The sequence below is a fragment of the Melospiza melodia genome, chromosome 2 (genome assembly GCF_035770615.1).
Source record: "Melospiza melodia melodia isolate bMelMel2 chromosome 2, bMelMel2.pri, whole genome shotgun sequence".
NCBI lineage: Eukaryota > Metazoa > Chordata > Aves > Passeriformes > Passerellidae > Melospiza > Melospiza melodia.
Genome location: NC_086195.1, coordinates 77,116,602 through 77,134,986, shown reverse-complemented (window position 1 = coordinate 77,134,986; position 18,385 = coordinate 77,116,602). Strand labels below are relative to the sequence as shown.

The following is an 18,385-nucleotide window of genomic DNA, read 5'->3' as shown; positions in this document are numbered from 1 at the left end:
TGGATTTTTCCTTAATTTAGCTCTTTGATGAAACTCATGTTAAACAAAATCCCCAGTCAGCAGTATCCTGTGCTGTGTGCAGTAAATTAACTGCTTTTGATCACATCAAAAACGTGGAAAAGCTACGAGAAAAGAGTTATTTTATTCTTCAAAGATTAGGTTTTTTCTCTATTTTAATGATTATTGAACATCTTAGAAAGCTTGGATAGCAGTCCTTTTTTGTTGTCCTAGAAAATGCAATGCCTTCCAGTCAAAGCAGGAGGGTGAACAAATTGCTTTGTTTTGCATTATCTGTGAAACATAACACATGGTCCTGCTGCATGCTTACTGCAGAATTAAACACCATCCTCTGACAGAGAGCTCAAAAACAAATGGATCCTTCACAAAAAATCAATAGGCTGGGATTACTGCTAGGATAGCTAATGTCCCTTACCAGTACCCTTCTACATTGTGTCCTCAGGTTCAGAGTTAAATTTGCTGAGCTCCATTAGAGTTTTTTGTTATTATTATTATTATTGCTTCCATGTTTCTCCCAAATCACGTCTGAAGATGTAAGTGTGCATGTCCGAGCACTTTGTACATCCTATTCATTTAATATTCCAATGGAAAACTTGGAATATTAAATGAAATTACATTGTATTTGTTAATGATTATTTTTCTGTGATTATGGACCATGTTTAAAGCTATAAAAAATGTGTAGAAACCCAAGTGGAAAGAAGTTAGAAAATTAATAGCTTGCTCCTAGGAGGTTTTCTCTCATTAATATTTTTCCTTCTATCCCTGGTACTGGGGCCTTTCAGTACATTACCATTTGGTATGAGTCACACCAAGAAGGAGGACCTGAAATAACCAGCTGTCACTGCCTTCTGTTAACTCTGAAAGAGTTTTTTGCCCACCTGGACACTACCGGGCAAGTGAAGTATCAACTTTTCAGTTTTGCTCAGGGCAGAGTCACCTATTACCAGGGAGGCTGCTTCCAAAACCCTGCCAGTCAGTGTGGCAGGAGTTCACCAAAGTCCTCCGAAGGACTGACCTGACATCAAGTTTTTGGCTCATGGGATGACTCTTCCCAAGCTCTTTTCCCACTTTGATGTGAAGCATCACCCTGACCAGGACTCCTCTGGATGTTTGCTTCCCACTGCCCTGGCAGAGCCAGCATGGGGCATTGCAGGGGGACCAGCAAGCCCTGCAAACTGGGATGCCACCATGGCCCAAGTGTGCTTAGACACAGACCCAAGGTGAGCAAGGACCCCAGTTGCCTTCAGACTGCTCCCCTGTCACTGCCAAAAGATGGGCACTGCAGACCATAAGGCACCAAGAGTCACTTCTGAAAGCAGGTCTGCTTAACATGCAATAGGAATAGAAAGGGAGTGAGGAGCAGATGCAGTGTAAGTGTAATTTAGCTGGATTGCATCCCTGGATTGCTGTAAGGTGAGCCAGGGCTCACACAGAGATGGTGAATGGCTGGCAGCCTATAGCATCAATGGCAGGAGAGTGGCCAGGGCACCTTCACACTCCTAAGTCTGACCTAGAATGCTTACAGGGCACTCGTCAGCAAAAAAGGTGGTTAAGCATGCAGGAATTTAGGAATAAAACTACACATCTCTTTATCAAAGAAACTCATTCCAGACTGAAGGATAGCCTGGAATGGAAGGAAGTGCTGTCTAACAGATGTAATTGGACCTCAGAGGAGCATCTCACCCAGTGTAATGCAGGAAACTATTGCTTGTGCTTGGATGGAACACGACTGTCAAAGGTCAGGTAGTGTTATGCAGAAGGGACTATCCAGCCAGGGACAGCTTGCTAATCCTAAAAGGTTTCTAAAAGGTAATCTCATAGTCAGTTTTATTTTTGGGGTGTTTTAGGGGCCAGAGAACAATCTGCAGAGTAGCATTTTAGTGGTTTTTGCAGCACTCAACAATGCTGAAGTTCATTGCTCATGAATGGGAAAATCAGAGTATCGGAGAGGCAAGCTGGATGACCTTGAGCAGCACAGAATTGATTTGCAGTGAAATGGAACAGCCCAAAAATGAGCAAAGAGATCACTCATGTAGAGATTAATAGCAACAGTATTTGCTCTTAAATGGCATATCACTGGTTATTGAAGAGGGGAAGAGAAAATTTCTCAGTGTACTAGGCATGTGACCAGTGAGGCTGTAGTTGCATCTCTTCTGGAATACTTTGTACAGTTCTGGTCTCCATGGTACAGAGCAACCACATTTTTCTTGGACTGAGTTCAGGGACAATGGGGAGAAGAGGGCATTTCTTACTAAGGGCCAAGACAGCTTGGCTTGCTTAGTGTAATAAAACGGATGCTGAGAGGAGATATAACATCTCTTCAGAATTACTGCAGGAAGCAAACTTGGGAGAGGAAGAAAAGGATAAAGCTGGTACTTACATAAGTGCAATAAAGATAAATTTAGCTTGGAAACAGCCAACCAGTCTGAGGGATTTGGAAGAGACCGCCTAAGAGAGAGAGCCTTTCCAGTTTTGTGTCCTGGTGTTTAACTGCAGAATCAAAATTTGCCATTCAGATAAAAATGGCAAAGGAGGAATTGCAGAATATTTACAATGAATGTTATTTGATTTGTGTTTTGTTTACAATTGCTTAACTGCAGTATGCAGCAGATTAGCTATTAGCAAATCCCTTGTACATGGATATATGAGGACAGGTTTCTGTGATAAATGGAAAAAATAATGGTAATGCACAATTTGCACAGCTTGGTAATGAAGTCCTTGTGGTTATGAGTAGGAAACAGGGTGCTCATAGGCATAATAGTGTCAGATGACATCTGATTTTTCAAAGGCTGTTGTCTCATTTGAACAAGTATTATGTGACCTTTTAGACAGATCATTTAAAGTCAGTGTCTTGGACATTCTTCCAGTATGCACCCAGCAATGCCTGTTTCCAGGGCTTTGTGAAGGATGAAGAGGAGTATTGATGAAACATAACTTACTAAATACATTCTTCTGCTTCAGTTTTACTTCAGCTTTTCATAAATTAATGTAACAAACTGCAGTTAACCTAAGTCATTATTACAGCCTTAAACTTTTGAAATTTTAAGTATCTTATGTTTCCCATTCATTTATAGCTAGTAAATGTGTCAGAAAAAATCAAGAGGGATTTTATATATTAATTTGCACTAGTATTAACTTGGTTGATAAGGTTGTAGCTACTGATATGTAGTGGCAACCAGGCTTCAGAAACTCAATTTATGTCTTTTTTGAGGGGCAAGAATCACACTATTACACTTGAGATCAGACAGTTTGGTGGCTTGTCTGACCTTTTGTTACTGACTATAAAATACTGTTGTCATGGATGCCCTGCCTTTATGGGACTGCATCAAAAAGTAGAAAAGAAAATTCAATATGATTAAAGTTATTTGTTGATTTCTTAGCTGTTCCAGTAGCAGCTGGTGTCAGTGGTAAAATTTGCTCTTACTTCCAGTTTGGATATTGCTGCCTTCACATTACAGCTACCTGGATTTTTTAATGCTTGCACTGCCAAATGAAGGAACTTGTTGACATTGGTAATAGGCTCTTTTAGCAGAGGATGGGTTATTATCTGGAGAGACAAGGTCAATTCTCATCTAACCTTTGTTAAAAACACTGGCCTGCACTTAATGTTTCATTGCAAGGCATGATTCCCAGATTATGAGACATCATTGTTGCTCGCTCTCCAAATTCAGTAACTTTTATTTTTATTAATGTCTGGTCACCAGAGCTGAACACTGAGCAGCAGCAGTTTGACCATTACTATAAGAAAAATGCAGCCTCTCGCTTCCTAGTAGCCTGCTTTAGGTATCTTTCAGCATCCTTAGGAGGTGTTAGTAAATATCATTCTGATACTGAATTAAAACCCAGTAATGTGACAAAATGAAAGTATGGTACAAGAAAAAGATATTTCAAAGTGTTAATCTATATGCTTGTATTTATAGAAATTGGAGTGTCCTAAAATGCTGCATGAGAAATTAAATTTAATCAGTTGAAGTGTACAAACTTGAATGTGTATCACAGCATTTTTTTGAATGGAACTACGATTTTTCTTTTACCTCTAACTTATGTAACACCATTTCTGTTATACAGCATGTTCTTAGTTTGGAGTTTATTTGCTTGAAATATGTGTCTCTTTGTATAAGAAATGTAATATCTGTAAATATAGTTGTTAGTGAGAATATAAGTGTTATTGCTTGTGGCAGGAAAAAAAAGAATTTCCAGGTTATTATATTTTGTTGTTACTTTATACAAATACAAGTTAATCTGCTTATCAGCTACCTGTCTGAACATAACTCTGAATGCAATAGATACATGTTGACTGTTTTTCAACAATGAGTATCATTGAGTTTCTGTCTATTAACCTAAATGTTAAGATAATTTTGTCTCTTTTTTCTTCAAGTTGCAATTTACTCTAATTTTTCCTTACAGACCTTCCATTGTCCTTCATCCCTAATTCTTTCATTCCAGGGAGAGCTCACAACTTCCTTTTGTTTTTCTACTGGACCTCTTTGAACATGCTCCATTTCACCCATGACTTGTTTCTGCGGGATCATCTGTGTGTCTCAGTACATCCATTAGCCCCGTTCTGTAAATTTCTAGAATTGCTTTTCTTTTGGATCATTTATAATTATGGTGTCTAAATACCACAAATTGGATGACCACAGGCAGAGCTCAACGCTTCAGCTTCTCTGTCTTAATTTTTTCTTAGTTTATTCATTCTTCCTCTTTCTCATGCTTATTTCCCCAAGACCATGCCTGCATTTGACCCTTTCTCCCTATTTGTCTTCTGAGTACAAGGGTACAGTAGAGAAAGTGGCTCCTTTAGGAGAGGACCTTACTGAACCAGTGAGCCCAAATCATCAGTCAGGGTACTGCCTGTAATCTAATTCTTAATCACAACTCCTTTGAGAACCTTTCCCACTCACTGAAGTGGAGAGCATCACCTCAGCTTTCATGAGCAATAGTTTGTAGTTGTTTTGTCAGGTGAACATTTTTTTTTACCAAAACTAGTCCAATCACCCCAGAAAAATGCAGATTAGGAAAAAATAGAGAAGCTTATAGAGTTGTGAGGCTGCTTCTTTGCACCTGAGAGAGCTGTCTGTGTGTTGTGCTCATCCTGTGGTTGTTATTGCCTATCCCAGGCATCCGTCCTCACAGTAGTCATGCACCAAGATGACAAAAGACTAGTCTACAGTGAGAAAACATGTAAAAAAGGCGAAGAATCACAGTACTTCTTGCTTTTAATTTGAGGACCAGGCAGTAACTCAGCATAGCTGGGAGGACTCGGAAGTTTTGCCACATGGGTGGTACAACAAAGTGAGTCATGACAATATGCTTCTCAAACTGGAAAGCTTCCCAACCACATCCCGGGTATTTTCCTGATGTCTCTCAGTTCCTAATGTCCCTACCAAGCCCCATGGCTTCAACACAGCAGAGCCTGTGCTGCTGCAGGTTATGGCTGCAAATCATTTCCCTCAGGAACCAGTGCTATCTGGCTCTGCAGTCCCTTATATCATTGATAACTTTGATTTTGCATCATGATCTCCACTTGCAAAGACCTGGGTGGAACAGGGATTATTCCCTGTGACTCCTTGTCACTTAGTGGCCACCAGTGGTGAGAGACAGGCTATAAAGTCCGTCTGCAAAGAAGAGAGTAGCTTTTCTTTGTCCAAAACAGAGCCAGGAACAATACATCAATGTCCATACATATTTAACTCTGGGGACAGACTCAGAATTTGTCTTTCTGATGTGTAATTTTGGAAGTTGATGTTTGGAAGTAATTTTTCTTCACTGAGTGTAGCTGCTATCAGAAGGTGATTGGTAGTTCTGTTGTTCTGCCTGTATTTTTGCTGCTTGTAGAACAGTTAATTCAATGCTTCGCTGAAGTCTCTAGTAAAGTTTTTATGTTACCATGACACAAATACAAAAATAGAAGCACTGTTGTCAAGGTGATGTAGCCAAATTATTACCACCCTGTTGTTCCTGATTCAGTAAGAAAACAGATGAGAATTTTGGTGGTTTTTTAATGTTTGAACTATAAGTTTTAATGTTGTTTCAAGTAATGAAGAAGCAACAGCAAAACAACAGCCAAAGCGATCACAGGCAGATTCACATGAACGAGGTAGAATGAATTGAACAGATAGCACTGAAAATAGATTTGTCCTTCAGCTTCTGCTAGGGGCGATGGTGAGAAGGAGGAGAGGGTTTTGTAATAATGAGAACCACTTTGATATTATTATTTGAAATAGCTGCGAGCAGAAGCCATAGATAATAATAATCTCCAAACTGTAGAGGTTGAAAGCACCGCAAAGCCAAGAATGACTGCAGCTGCCTTGAGTGGTGGTGGAACAAAGCCATAGAGTTGTGAATAGTTTATGCAGATTGAATATAATCAGAGTTGAAATGTGCAGTCATCAGGTTTGAGATCCAAGAAGCAGGTGGTACACGTGTCTATATCAGGATTTTGGAGGGGTTTCCTGGCATGAACCAACTCAAAGAATCACAGACTAAAGAAACAGTTTTTATATCCTCATTTAGATAAAAAAGTAGCCCATCCCTTTGAACATAAGACTGCAGTCTTCTCAAAACATTCAGTGAAGCAAATTGTTTCTGTTTTAAAATAATGCTTTAGAACTCAATGCCACTTTTTTTCCTGGAAGTGCTAAATGGAAGCTAATGACAGAGAGGAAATTATTTCCAAGTTCTGCAACTGGCAGACTTTACCAGAGGGTTCATAAGCTTTTCAAATACATTTTTATTTAATTTAAATTGCTGCTTGTCAAAAACTGGGCAACCAAATGTGTAGAGAATGTGGCCAAAAGAGGCATATTCAGAATGGTGTATGATCTGATTATAACTTTCAGATCTCTTTACTATTTTTAAGAAAAAAATCTGCATTGAAAATTTCACCAGTTTTTCTTCTGTATTCTTAGCAGAAAATGACCACATAGTTATAAATGTTTTTATTGCTCTGCAGCTTCAGTGGTCACTTAGTGTTGAGATTTCTTAATTTCTTCTAATCTTAAATACTGAAGAAGAAGAAACAGTAACATTTTTGAATAAACAATCCTGTAACTTTTGAGGCATTAAATATTTTTCTATAGCAAACGGAAAACATTAAAAAACCAAGTATATTGATTCTGGATCTGAAAGCAGCTCTCTTCCTTCTTGGGTAAAGGAGCATTTTATTGGCGAATTAGCAAATTATGAGATCAATTTTTGGTTTTCCATTCCTAAGAAATAATTTAATATATGCAAATATATATATATATGTATGGTGCAATACAGGATCAAGTCTAGCAAGCATCAGCTGTGCAGTTTCCTTTCCATTTCCACTTTCAGTTGCCAGCTTAAAAAAATGCTTATCAGATACTGACTCAGTATGAAGTCGTGAGCACAGGCATTGATCCAGGTTTCTTAAACCTTTTCATTATATATTCTATTATTAGAAATTAAAATCTTGGTATACTGTCACTTCAGTCCACTTTCCTTACCTGCATATTCATGCTGATCATTAGCTATTCACTGCATGTCTGTGTTTAATAACCATTCTGTAATGCTCCCTTTTTTTTTCCATTTTTCACAGTTTAGTTATCCAATTGGAAATGAATAAAGCTGCCAAAAGATTAAAGAAATGGCTTCTTCATTATTTAGTAGTGATTGCTCATCACTGGTCAGACAAGTGGATTGGGATTTAGATGACCACATGTCAATATCTGCAGTTTTGACATCTGTTTCTAAGATCAGCCTCCCAGGTTCCCTTTATACAATGGAGACAAAAATCCATTTTCAGGGTGCACTGTCATCCCAAGTAAAGCTTCTAACCCAGATCAGATGATTTGCACCCCAGAAATGCCAGGTTTAGTTCATTGGAAATGGAAACAAGACTTGCTTAGATGTTAGCTTCATAGTTGTCCTAAGATAGATGTTATGAATCCCATCCCTGTGCTCAGATTAATCATAAATGCCAAGGATTCTTGCAATGACACTGTTAATGGCAATGTACTGTGGCTGGGTTTTTTGATGTAACAATACGTAGTGCAGTGATGATCATGAACTGTTCAGCACAAGTACCAAAAGCGGTGCAGTCATGTTAGGACTACTTTTGAGATGGATTAGATTATCCTGCTTTTCACCTGGACTAAGTAGTACCAGGGAATTAGCATGTTCACATTCTTTCCAACAGATCAGTTTGGCAACTGCATTAATACTCTGGTTGTAGACATACAGAGATGTTGTTTAATATTTATGTTGGCAGATGAATGTAATGTCCTTGACCAGATTAGGTCTTGCTATGCAAAGCAGCATAGATCGGGTTGGTATTATTATTATTACTGTTATTGTGGCTGATTATGATGATAATAATAATAACAACAATAACAATAATAATATTCATCCATTCTTGTCCAAGCAAGCACACAAGGATTTTATAAACATTGAAAAGGGAGGAACCTGATTAGAAGTAGCTTTATTGAGGAGTGACACATAGCAAGGGACTTTTGCATTAAAAAGGGTTAGAAAAAGTGACAGATGTTGAATGCTGAAAATTTTTTAGATTTTGTAATTAATTTAGGATATTGCCTTAATGGTGATTTTTCCTGTGTGTTTCTCTCCTTAGGATGATTTCCAGCATGCAGCCTCAGAAACCAACTGGGAGTCAGTCACAAGCTCTGTCTCAGTAAGTAATTTCTCACTGTTTTGCCTGTCAATGGATTGATAGAGTGGCTTGAATCCAAGTCAATAAAATGGCATCTGTACAGAGAAACCGTGTATTCACCTTTGAAAGAAGATGAATAAAGTTTTTATCCAACTGATAAAGCAGGACTCAAACAGTATGTTTTTAGGGATAAAAGATTCAGGAAATGCCCTTTGCTGTTGTAAACACATGAGACAGCCATTGGGAAACATTTCTTGTTTTCAAACTCATCCTGCCAGTATGAAAATACCAGATACAAACCTAAATTTTTAATCAATCATTTAATGTCTCGACTTACATGGAAGACCATACATAAAGCAGGCTGGCAGGAAAATGGATCTGGCATTTCATTGTCAATACTGAGATTTTTTTTAAGTGTTTCCAATAAAATATTATATCTGAAGTCAGGTACAGTTACTCCATATTCAGCAGTGAATTGCAGCTTGGGAGAAAAATCAAGAAAGAAAAAAACCCAAGTAAGCTAGTAAAAAAATTTAGTTTTCTCTTCATTACATTTGATTTGTGTCATTGGCAAATAATCTGCCCTCTCTGCTGTTTCCCCATGCTGGGGAATGGCACAGTAGCATGAGAATTCATAATATGGGCAGTCCTCTTCTGTGTGCTTTGCTGCCTGCTCCACACCACGTCATGGTTCTTGTTAACTCCTCTTAAAACACATGAGATGGGGGTAAATGAGACCAATGTCTGAAGCATTCATGGAAGAGAGCTTATTAATAGTGCCTTTGTTACAGTAGCTGCCAGGAGTAGCTAGTGAATGAGCAGTGAATAAAATATGGGTTAATTCTACTGATAGGGGTCCAATCGAGGCAGCAAGTAGAGAGAAGACTCTCTGCTGCCAAAATTAGAAGATGTTAAGCCAATCTCACTTGTGTTTACTCTTGAATTTGCAAATGACACTTGCCCTTCATGATACGATTCACTAATTGCCTGGAACCAACTGTGCTGAAAGTCTTGAGGATGGATGTTAGCAGGGATGAGCTCTACTGGATGTGCCAAGCAGGAGATGATAGAACAGGTTTACTAAAAGACACAGATCCATTTTTCATTCTAATGTGGGCACGAGAAAAACACCTCAGTGTAATGGCATATTTTGTAAAAAAATATGGTAGTCTGATGTTTGAAAAAGTAAGCCTAGGGCTCCCTCATCAGGTAAGTATGTAAATGAGACTAAGCCTATGGTAAATGCCATGTTAGTTACCATCCTTCGTGTCATAAAATGCTCAATATAACAAACAATAACCCAGTATCCCTTTCATATTGAAAAATCAAGTTCATCTTTTTGCTTCTATATTTTTTTTCTTAAAAAATTTTTTAATATGTTGCAGCTAAGTAAGTTCAATACAAATATTACAGGTAGCAAGCTGATGCCCAAGGTCACGTGGAAACCTACAGCTAAAACAGAAGCAGAACCTCGGTTTCATTGGCTTTCCTGTGTCATTCCCTATCTAATAAAATATACTTTCTCCAGCACATTGCACCCACAAGTCCTTTTTATCCTCAGAGAAAATAAGGCAGGGAAATTGAGCAATTTTTCACAAAGGCACAAAGGAAAATGTCTGAAGACATCCAAGTTCTTCCGGAGAGAAAGATTCAGGGATTCTGTTATGTTCTTGAGAAGCAGAAGGACAAACTTAGACCTGTGAGTCTTGGACAAGGTGACATGCAATTCTGCTGATGCTCAGGTAGCATGGCAGGTCTGAGTTTCTTCTCTCAAACCCACAAGTAACTCAAAGACTCATTTTAGGATATAGACACATTACAACTCTCAGAATAAAAATTTTTGAGTGAGCAAATTCTTTCTTCCATGTCTGAGGTCGTATTACAGAGTTATATTTTGGCTTGGTTTTTTGTTTGAGTTTTTTCTCAGAGAGTTTAAAAAAATGCTTCTACCCTTAACCTATCACAGCAAACCCAGGAAAAAAAAGGAAACAAAACCTAACTCCTTATAAAGTTAGTTTCCATTATATGTAAAGTAATTTTATGACCAACAAAAAGCTGTGGTGCACATTGAATTGCCTGTCAGGCTCACTATAGAGATAGGAAAGTGAAAAGAATGAGTGAACAGAAATTAGGGGCAAGAGCACATAAAAAAAAAAAAGATACCTTTGTGTTGCAGTAAATTAAAAATATACTCAGTGCTTTTAAGAACTGCAGAGGAGGTACATAATGTGGAAGATCTTCGCTCCTTGTTGCTTCTTACATTTCTTCTTGACCCTTCTTTGGATATGATCTCAGAAGTCAGATTATGACAAGCACAAAGCCTCCCAAAGCCAGCGCCTCATTCTTGGCAGGACAAAAGAGGGGCAGTTGGGTTGGCAGCTTTGAAGTTGTTTTTGGGCCTGTCACATGATGCTGCTGCCAGGAGGCTATCTCAGCTGTTGAAATAATTCCTCTTGATTTGGCTGTCACTAAGAAAAAGTTAAGCTTTCTTCTGTGTTTTAGCAAGGCTGCACAAATCTCTTGAGTAGGAGCTTTTATTTGAAAAGAAAATGGGGAATCCCAGCTGCCTGTATGAGTTTGACATGCCCTACATATTCACAGCTTGACCTCCACTTCTGAAATTAAATGTGCAGTTGAACATGTGGGAAGAAGACTCCTGCACTGAGTAAACCACACACCTGTGGCCTGATTTTTATGCTCCCGTTTCTTCAGCATTCTTGGAGCATCTCTCTCACTTTTGAAAGGCAGTCAGGGGCTGATCTTTCCCTACTGGACTGCCATGAGCTCCACCAAGCTCTCCTCAGTAAGAAAGTAGTGTTTAGGCACCTTTCCCTTTTGTAACCCCAGCCCCTGTGTTAGCACTCTGCATGATGCTCCTGCAGCACTGCTTTAGATACCAATGCTGTGTTCACTTTGCTGCTGTGAGCTTTTCTACTGCTGGGACTTACACCTCTCTGACAGTTTCTAGCCCCCGCCATGTAGAAGTCAGGAGAGAGGCTTCAAGGGGTGCCCTCCTTTTTAAGGGATCATGAATTTTTACAGGCCTCTGCCCTGTGCCTTGGCACTGCACTAGAAGGGCACTGTGATCCCAGGTGGGCCCACTGAAACTTCTTGGGCTGTTGGTGCTAAGCTGTAAAGTGCAGCTATGCTTTCTTGACTGCACTATTGTAATGTTTGCTGTTTCTTCTCTTCCTGGTTTTTAATGATTTGGACTGTCCATATTTTCAGCAAACATATGCAGGAAAATGTGAAGAGTTGTTAGCTGTGTGATACAGCTTACCATTAAAGAGATACAGCTTACCATTAATAGATATATTAAAAATATATATATATATATACATTTAAACCATTATAGGAGGAATTGGAAGACACAATCCTGCAAACAAGTGAGTGAATTTACTCAAATGAGTTGACCCTCCCATTTTGACCTAACTGAGTGAAGTTAATCACAAAGATTAATAGTTTAACATATGCATTTACTTGGGAGATGAGGCAAAACAAATATTTTGGGAAGCCATTAATTTTAACTGGCATATTTCTGGTGCAGTACTTCAGAGCTGGGTTTTCATGAAAGAATTTAGGTTTCTAGGGGTTTCTCCCTAACATTTGAACTTATAAGACCAAACAATTTGTGTGCTATACTATGCCTGTTTTTGGACAAAATTGATTGTTGTTCTTCAGAAAGTAAGAGATCTGTATTAATACTTTTTCTTGTGCATATTTTACATACTGTTCGGCCTTGTGCTTGGATAATGGAAAAAGTGATATCAGGATAGTGAATATTTTGATACTAAATTAAGAATTTTAACAGTGTTTCAAGTCCTCTCCAATAAAACTGAAAATGCTGTAGTCATTCTGTCAAAGTCAAATTGTGCCGAAGTTCAGTGGGAACACTCAGAGAACAGTACTTGGTCCTTATTGGTGGAAAATAAGTATTCCATTTGGTGTTATAATTGTGAGGATACTACTATGCTACTCATCCAAATACTCATTGTTATATTGCTGAGATCGTAGAATTATAGAATGTTTAGGGTTGGAAGGTTCCTTAGAGATCACCTAGTTTCAATGCCCTTGCAGTGAGCAGGAATGCCTTTCAGTGGACCAGGCTGCTATCAGCCCTCTCCAACCTGTCTGTGAACACTGTCAGGGATGGGGCATCCACACACTCCTTCAGACCTGTTCCAGTGTCTCATCACCCTCACAGTAAAGATTTTTTTCCTTAAATCTAATCCAGACCTGCCCTCTTTCATTTTAAAGCCATTCCACCTTGTCTTATCACTACCTCATCTTGTAAAAAGTTTCTCTTCATCTTTCTTGTAGGCTCCCTTCAGACATTGGAAGGACACAGTTAGGTCACCCTGATGCCTTTTCTTCTCTAGGCTGAACAATTCCAATTCTCATAGTCTTTCCTTCATCCCACTAATCACCTTGGTGTCCCTCCTCTGGACTCCCTCCAGCAGGTCCATGTTCTCCCTGTGCTGACACCCCAGTGCTGGTGGGATCTCAGCAGAGCAGAGCAGAGGGGCAGAATCCCCTCCCTGGCCCTGCTGCCCACGCTGCTTTGGATGCAGCCCAGGACACCATTGGCTTTCCTGGCTGCGAACATTTTGCCAGGTCATGTCCAGCTTCTCACCCACGAACATCTCCAAGATCCAAATATCATGGTTTTTTCTGTTTGTTTAGTAAGTTATATTTTTGGTAAAATGTCAGTTCGATGTCAATTCATCTTTGTTTTTTAATACATTTAATTTTGGGTAAAAAAGGGCCATTTTTCCAAGTCTCTAGCCATGCCAAAATTGTTGTCCAAATTGACCAGAGAAAGATTGTCTAGTGGACTTCTTTGCATTTGTCTTTCTCTGCTGTGGTCTCTGATCTGCCTCATGTGAAATAGCAACTGTCATTTCCATTTCTGTGGCCACGGCCATCACAGTGCTTTCAAAAGACATTTTCATTGCTTCTTTATATATATGCAAACCATCATTCCATTTGAAGACTGCATCTGAATACTGAAAGTCCACCAGTGGCAGTACTTTTGCTCCTAGCATCTCTCTGGGATTTACTTGGAAATTTCTTGGTATCTCTTCTTAGAAAAAGAAACCACAGGTGTAAGAAAGTCCTGGTCCAAAGACTTGAAAAGATGGCCCGAAGTAACTGTTTCTCTCAGTAATGAAACAAGCTTGTCAGTAACTGTTTTCAGTTGTTTAAAGTGGTGCTGTGATTTATTCCAAGTACACTGAGATGTATGTCACTCTTAGGGGGTATCCTATCCCTCTCCATCAGTGACTGACCCTACGCTCACGGCGGAAGCGCTGGATCAGACCATTGCTGCCTTTGACACGGTGGAGGATCTGCTCAAACACTTCAACCCGGACTCCTGGCAAGAAGACCTTGAGAATCTGTACACAGACAGTGGGCACCATTATCGAGGCAGGAGCTACCATGACAGGAAGTCCAAAGGTAGGAAAATACTTTGGGACATACTTACACATACTTTGGGAAAAGGACAGGATATTCCTTCACTCCTCATGGGAAAGTCCATCAGTCAGGTGTTACATTCTGGCGCTCACGTTCCTGTTGGAGTCACAGGGCAAGGCACCACCTATTAAAACCAGGGATGTGTTGTTCAATCCTTAATCAGTTTCCAGGTAGGATCTCACTTGAGAAATCAGACTGAAAGCTGCCCATTTTTACGATAAATTCACAAATAAAAACACAGGTCCACATGTAAAGACATATGATTCTAAGCTTTGCCCTCTTAATCATTGCTTTGTGTGTAAAGCGTGGGGCTCCTAATTACCTGTGTTATCATCCTTCTTTAAATACCCTGCTTAGGGACTGTTCTCTGTTGAGTGAGGAATAATCACTTTTATCACATTGTGCTTAGGGAAGCATCTGGTGCAGACACCTGTATGTGCAGCTGGTTTTTTTAGGATGTGAACATTTCCTTGTTTTTCATTATGTTGGCAGGGAACATTATTATGGTGTAACATCTTTGTCTGTAATTGAGCAAAGCACACATTTCTGGGTTTTGTTTCTTGTTTCCTTCTGTTAGTTCAAATCATCCACCAAATGGTAAAGCAAAGAGGTGTTTAGCTGGCAGAAAGAAACACTATTGAGAAGTCACAGTTGTGCTCTGAGGGGCTTGACGAAATTGCCTTTCATGTGCAGTATAAATGTAGGAGGTCTGTTAGGAGTCTTTAGGATGACAGCCATTGTAGTGTTCACACCAGATCTGGAGTTAAAAATTTTATTTGATTTCTCATGTTGTCATCTATTTTCAAGTTATGTAATCACGTGCATTCTTATTTGTAACTTTAAAATTATAATTCCCAAATCACAATTCCAATTCTGTGCAATCTATCATTTATTTACATCTCAGATCCCATCCCCCCATACCTTAAGCATGTTATAAGGAGCAAGAGAGAGCTGTAGTTCAGTGTTTGTTACTTGTTATCAAATTATGAGGCTTTGCTCTTAAAAGGGGTATATAGACTATATCTGTATTAGGGAAAACTGTCAAGAAGTGTTCCCGGGCCCTGAAATACTGTCATTATATTGCTAAATTGTCAGCCTGGTCATTGTTGGGCACGAACCAGGATCTGGCACAGGCCCCCTGCCATTCATGTGCCCACCTTGACTTGGAGAGTAAGAGGTGAATGGCAGGAATGTGGGCTCTCCTGTGGCTGTTATCCTTGGAGCAGGAGAATAACCTCAGGCACCTGCAGGTTATTCTGTAGACACAGTACTGGTGTACAGTTTCCAAGACAGGTTGGCTTTCTTTGTTTCTGGGCTCAGCACTTCAAAGGAATCTGTAATAAAGCCCTGAGCACCCATTCAGCAAGAAGTGAACCCCTTTACTTTGCTCCCTTTTTGGCATGTCAGAAATTTCAGGCAAGCACCACCATTGTTGGGGAAAAGTTTCACCTAAGTATCACTATGTAACTTTCAAGAGTGTTTTGATCTTCTGTGGGTGTGTGGAACATGATCTGTGTGTCCCTTATTCATCCAGGCTGGATTTGATGCCAGTAGATATGTATGAAAAAGAAATGAAGGGTCTGTTCTGTTTTTAATAGAAGCTGATTAGGATCCTGTATCCTGTACTGGTTCTGTTCTCCAAATATCATTTCATTCTCAGATCCTATCGCGCCCAGTATCCCATATATTTAAATAACCACATAAGTATAAAATAGCATTTGATGCTTTATTGATGCTAATTATGCAGGCTGCAGGTATCAAACTGATCTGATAGTGCTCAGAAAATTCAGATGCATAACATTTTTCCAGTTACAGTTTTAATACTTGATTTAATAGGCTTTTTTGTTGGTGGTGGTTTGGTTACAGGAAAAAAAAAAAAAAAGGTTTTATAACAGTTTGCCTTTTGTTTTTGAACTAAAGGCCAAATTCCCTGACTGTTATCAGCTCTCTGGGCTAAAGTACCTCACCACAGAGAAATCTTTTAAAAATTTCAGTTAAGAATTTTTTTTAGTCATAAACTTCTGACAAGATTAAAGGCTTGTTCTTGGAGGATGTGAGGAGTAATGAACAGCTTTAACAAATCCTTAAATTAGAAATGTTTGGTGGCTTTTAAACACAGACAGAGTGGATCTCTGAGGAATGTTTATAGGCACTGGGGTAACCTTGCAGCAAAGAGAGCAGTAGATTATATCATAATTTATTTCAATACCTATCTGTTTCAGCTTACAGCTTAAGTTTTATTTTTTTATCCTAAGTTAGAACAGCCCTGAGGCAGGTAAGAGCAATTTGATGTAATCTCTGCCTATCTTTCACAGCATTTTCAGATCACACCATGTAAATGGTATAAATTAATCACTAATACTTTCACTCCTATCCAACCTTCTACCCATAGCAAACTCTGGCACAAAATTGAGCTAAGAGAGGCAGTGTTGCTGAATACTAATTTTGATAACAGGGTCAGGTGATAAATGATATTTAAATGGTGTGTTTTCTTAATTCACCAATTAATAATATACAACTATCAAGGTCAAGCAAATAAGAAGTCAGTATTTTATCATAACTGAAACTCACAGAATCGGGGAATAGATTAAGTGGGAGGCCACCTCAGGAACTTAAATGGTCCTCCTCAAGGCAGGGCCATCAATAGAAGGTTGCTCATGACCATGTAAAGTCAGGTTTTTAATATTTCCAAGCATGGAGGCTGCTCAATCTCTCTGGAACCACTCTCTGAACAAAAACAAACAAACAAACAAACAAAAAAAAGCCCCAAATCTAGTTTTCAGTGTTTAAATAGCTTTTCATATATTAAAATTTGAGTTCAGAACCTTTTGTTCTTTAAAAGTAGTCTCTGGCTCCATTCTTGCTTCTTCCCATCATTGCTGCATTGATGCTGATGGTATGAGGCCCAGCAAGGCCGAGTTCTGCATCCTGCCCCTGGGTCACAGCAGCCCCAGGCAGTGCTGCAGGCTGGGGACAGGAGCTGGGAAGCTGCCCAGTGGAAAAGGACCTGGGGGTGCTGGCAAACAGCGGCTGAACAGGATCCAGAGTGTGCCCAGGTGGCCCAGAAGGCCGATGGCATCCTGGCCTGGCTCAGCCAGGTGTGGCCAGCAGGAGCAGGGCAGCGACCGTCCCCCTGTCCCCAGCACTGCTGAGGCCACAGCTCCAATCCTGTGCTCAGTTCTGGGCCCCTCAGTGCCAGAGAGACATTGAGGGGCTGGAGCGTGTCCAGGGAAGGGCAGCAGAGCTGGGGAAGGGTCTGGAGCACAAGTGCTGTGAGGGGCAGCTGAGGGAGCTGGGGGTGTTCAGCCTGAAGAAAAGGAGGCTCAGGGGGCCCTCAGCACTCTCTGCAGCCAAACTGGGATTGGTCTCCTCTCCCAGGCTACAAGTGACAGGACAAGAGGAAATAGCGTGAATTTACAACAGGGGAGGTTTAGATTGGATATTAGGGAAATGAATTTCACAGAAATGGTCATCAGGCATTGGATGGACAACGCAGGGAAAGTGGTGGAGATGCCATCCCTGGAAATATTCAAAAGGTGTATGGATGTGGCATGTGGGGATATGGTTTAGAGATTATTATGGCAGTGCTTGATTTACAGTTGTATTTTTGATGTTTGAAGGTCTTTTTCAGGCCAGAGGATTCTGTGATTTTTTGTATTCGTACACATTAATGTATGCATATACAGATCAGTCTTTTCCTAGATATCTCTTGCAAGTACCTGAAAGTTGAAGAGTGTGTGGATTAAATCCATATTTATGGTAACTCCATTCAGTCTACAAAATCTGATCTCACACCTCCACAATATTGATGCAATTCTATTAAGTTAAGTGCATTTCTTTCTACTGAAACCAAAATTGCATTTCTATTGAAATTTCTATTGCATTTCGTACTATTGAAGTGAGATATTGGTATGAAATATGTCTCACTAATAACCACATGAAGTTTGATATTTAATTATGTATATGTTCAGCAAGGTTTGCTGTTAACCACTCCAGTGAAAGCTGACCATAAAATCATAGTGCAATCCAGATGGCAGAACAGGACAGAAGAGAAAGGAGAAGATACATTCAGATTTTCACAATTCTGAAATGAGAAGCCTTGTATAAGCTGTAAACTATGGTGTACACCAAAATGAAAATATGATCGTTATTTCAAATAACCTCTGCAGTTGTAAATACACTCATAAAGGGTTGCTACCAATTTCTGCAATTTAGAAACTCTGAAATTATAAATATTCATCTTTGTGTTCATCCTAG

The 18,385-nt window shown here is 39.5% G+C and overlaps 1 protein-coding gene across 4 annotated transcripts in view; it reads left to right on the top strand.

The window, feature by feature from the left end:
* The window catches only part of PDGFD (platelet derived growth factor D), a 137,997-nt gene that overhangs the window by 99,110 nt on the left and 20,502 nt on the right, over nt 1-18,385 (top strand). For all 4 annotated transcript variants that reach the window (XM_063148926.1, XM_063148924.1, XM_063148922.1 and 1 more), the window contains 2 exons: nt 8,615-8,674; nt 13,909-14,110. In XM_063148926.1, the coding sequence (XP_063004996.1) occupies nt 8,615-8,674; nt 13,909-14,110 (262 nt within the window). The remainder of the gene's footprint in view (nt 1-8,614; nt 8,675-13,908; nt 14,111-18,385) is intronic.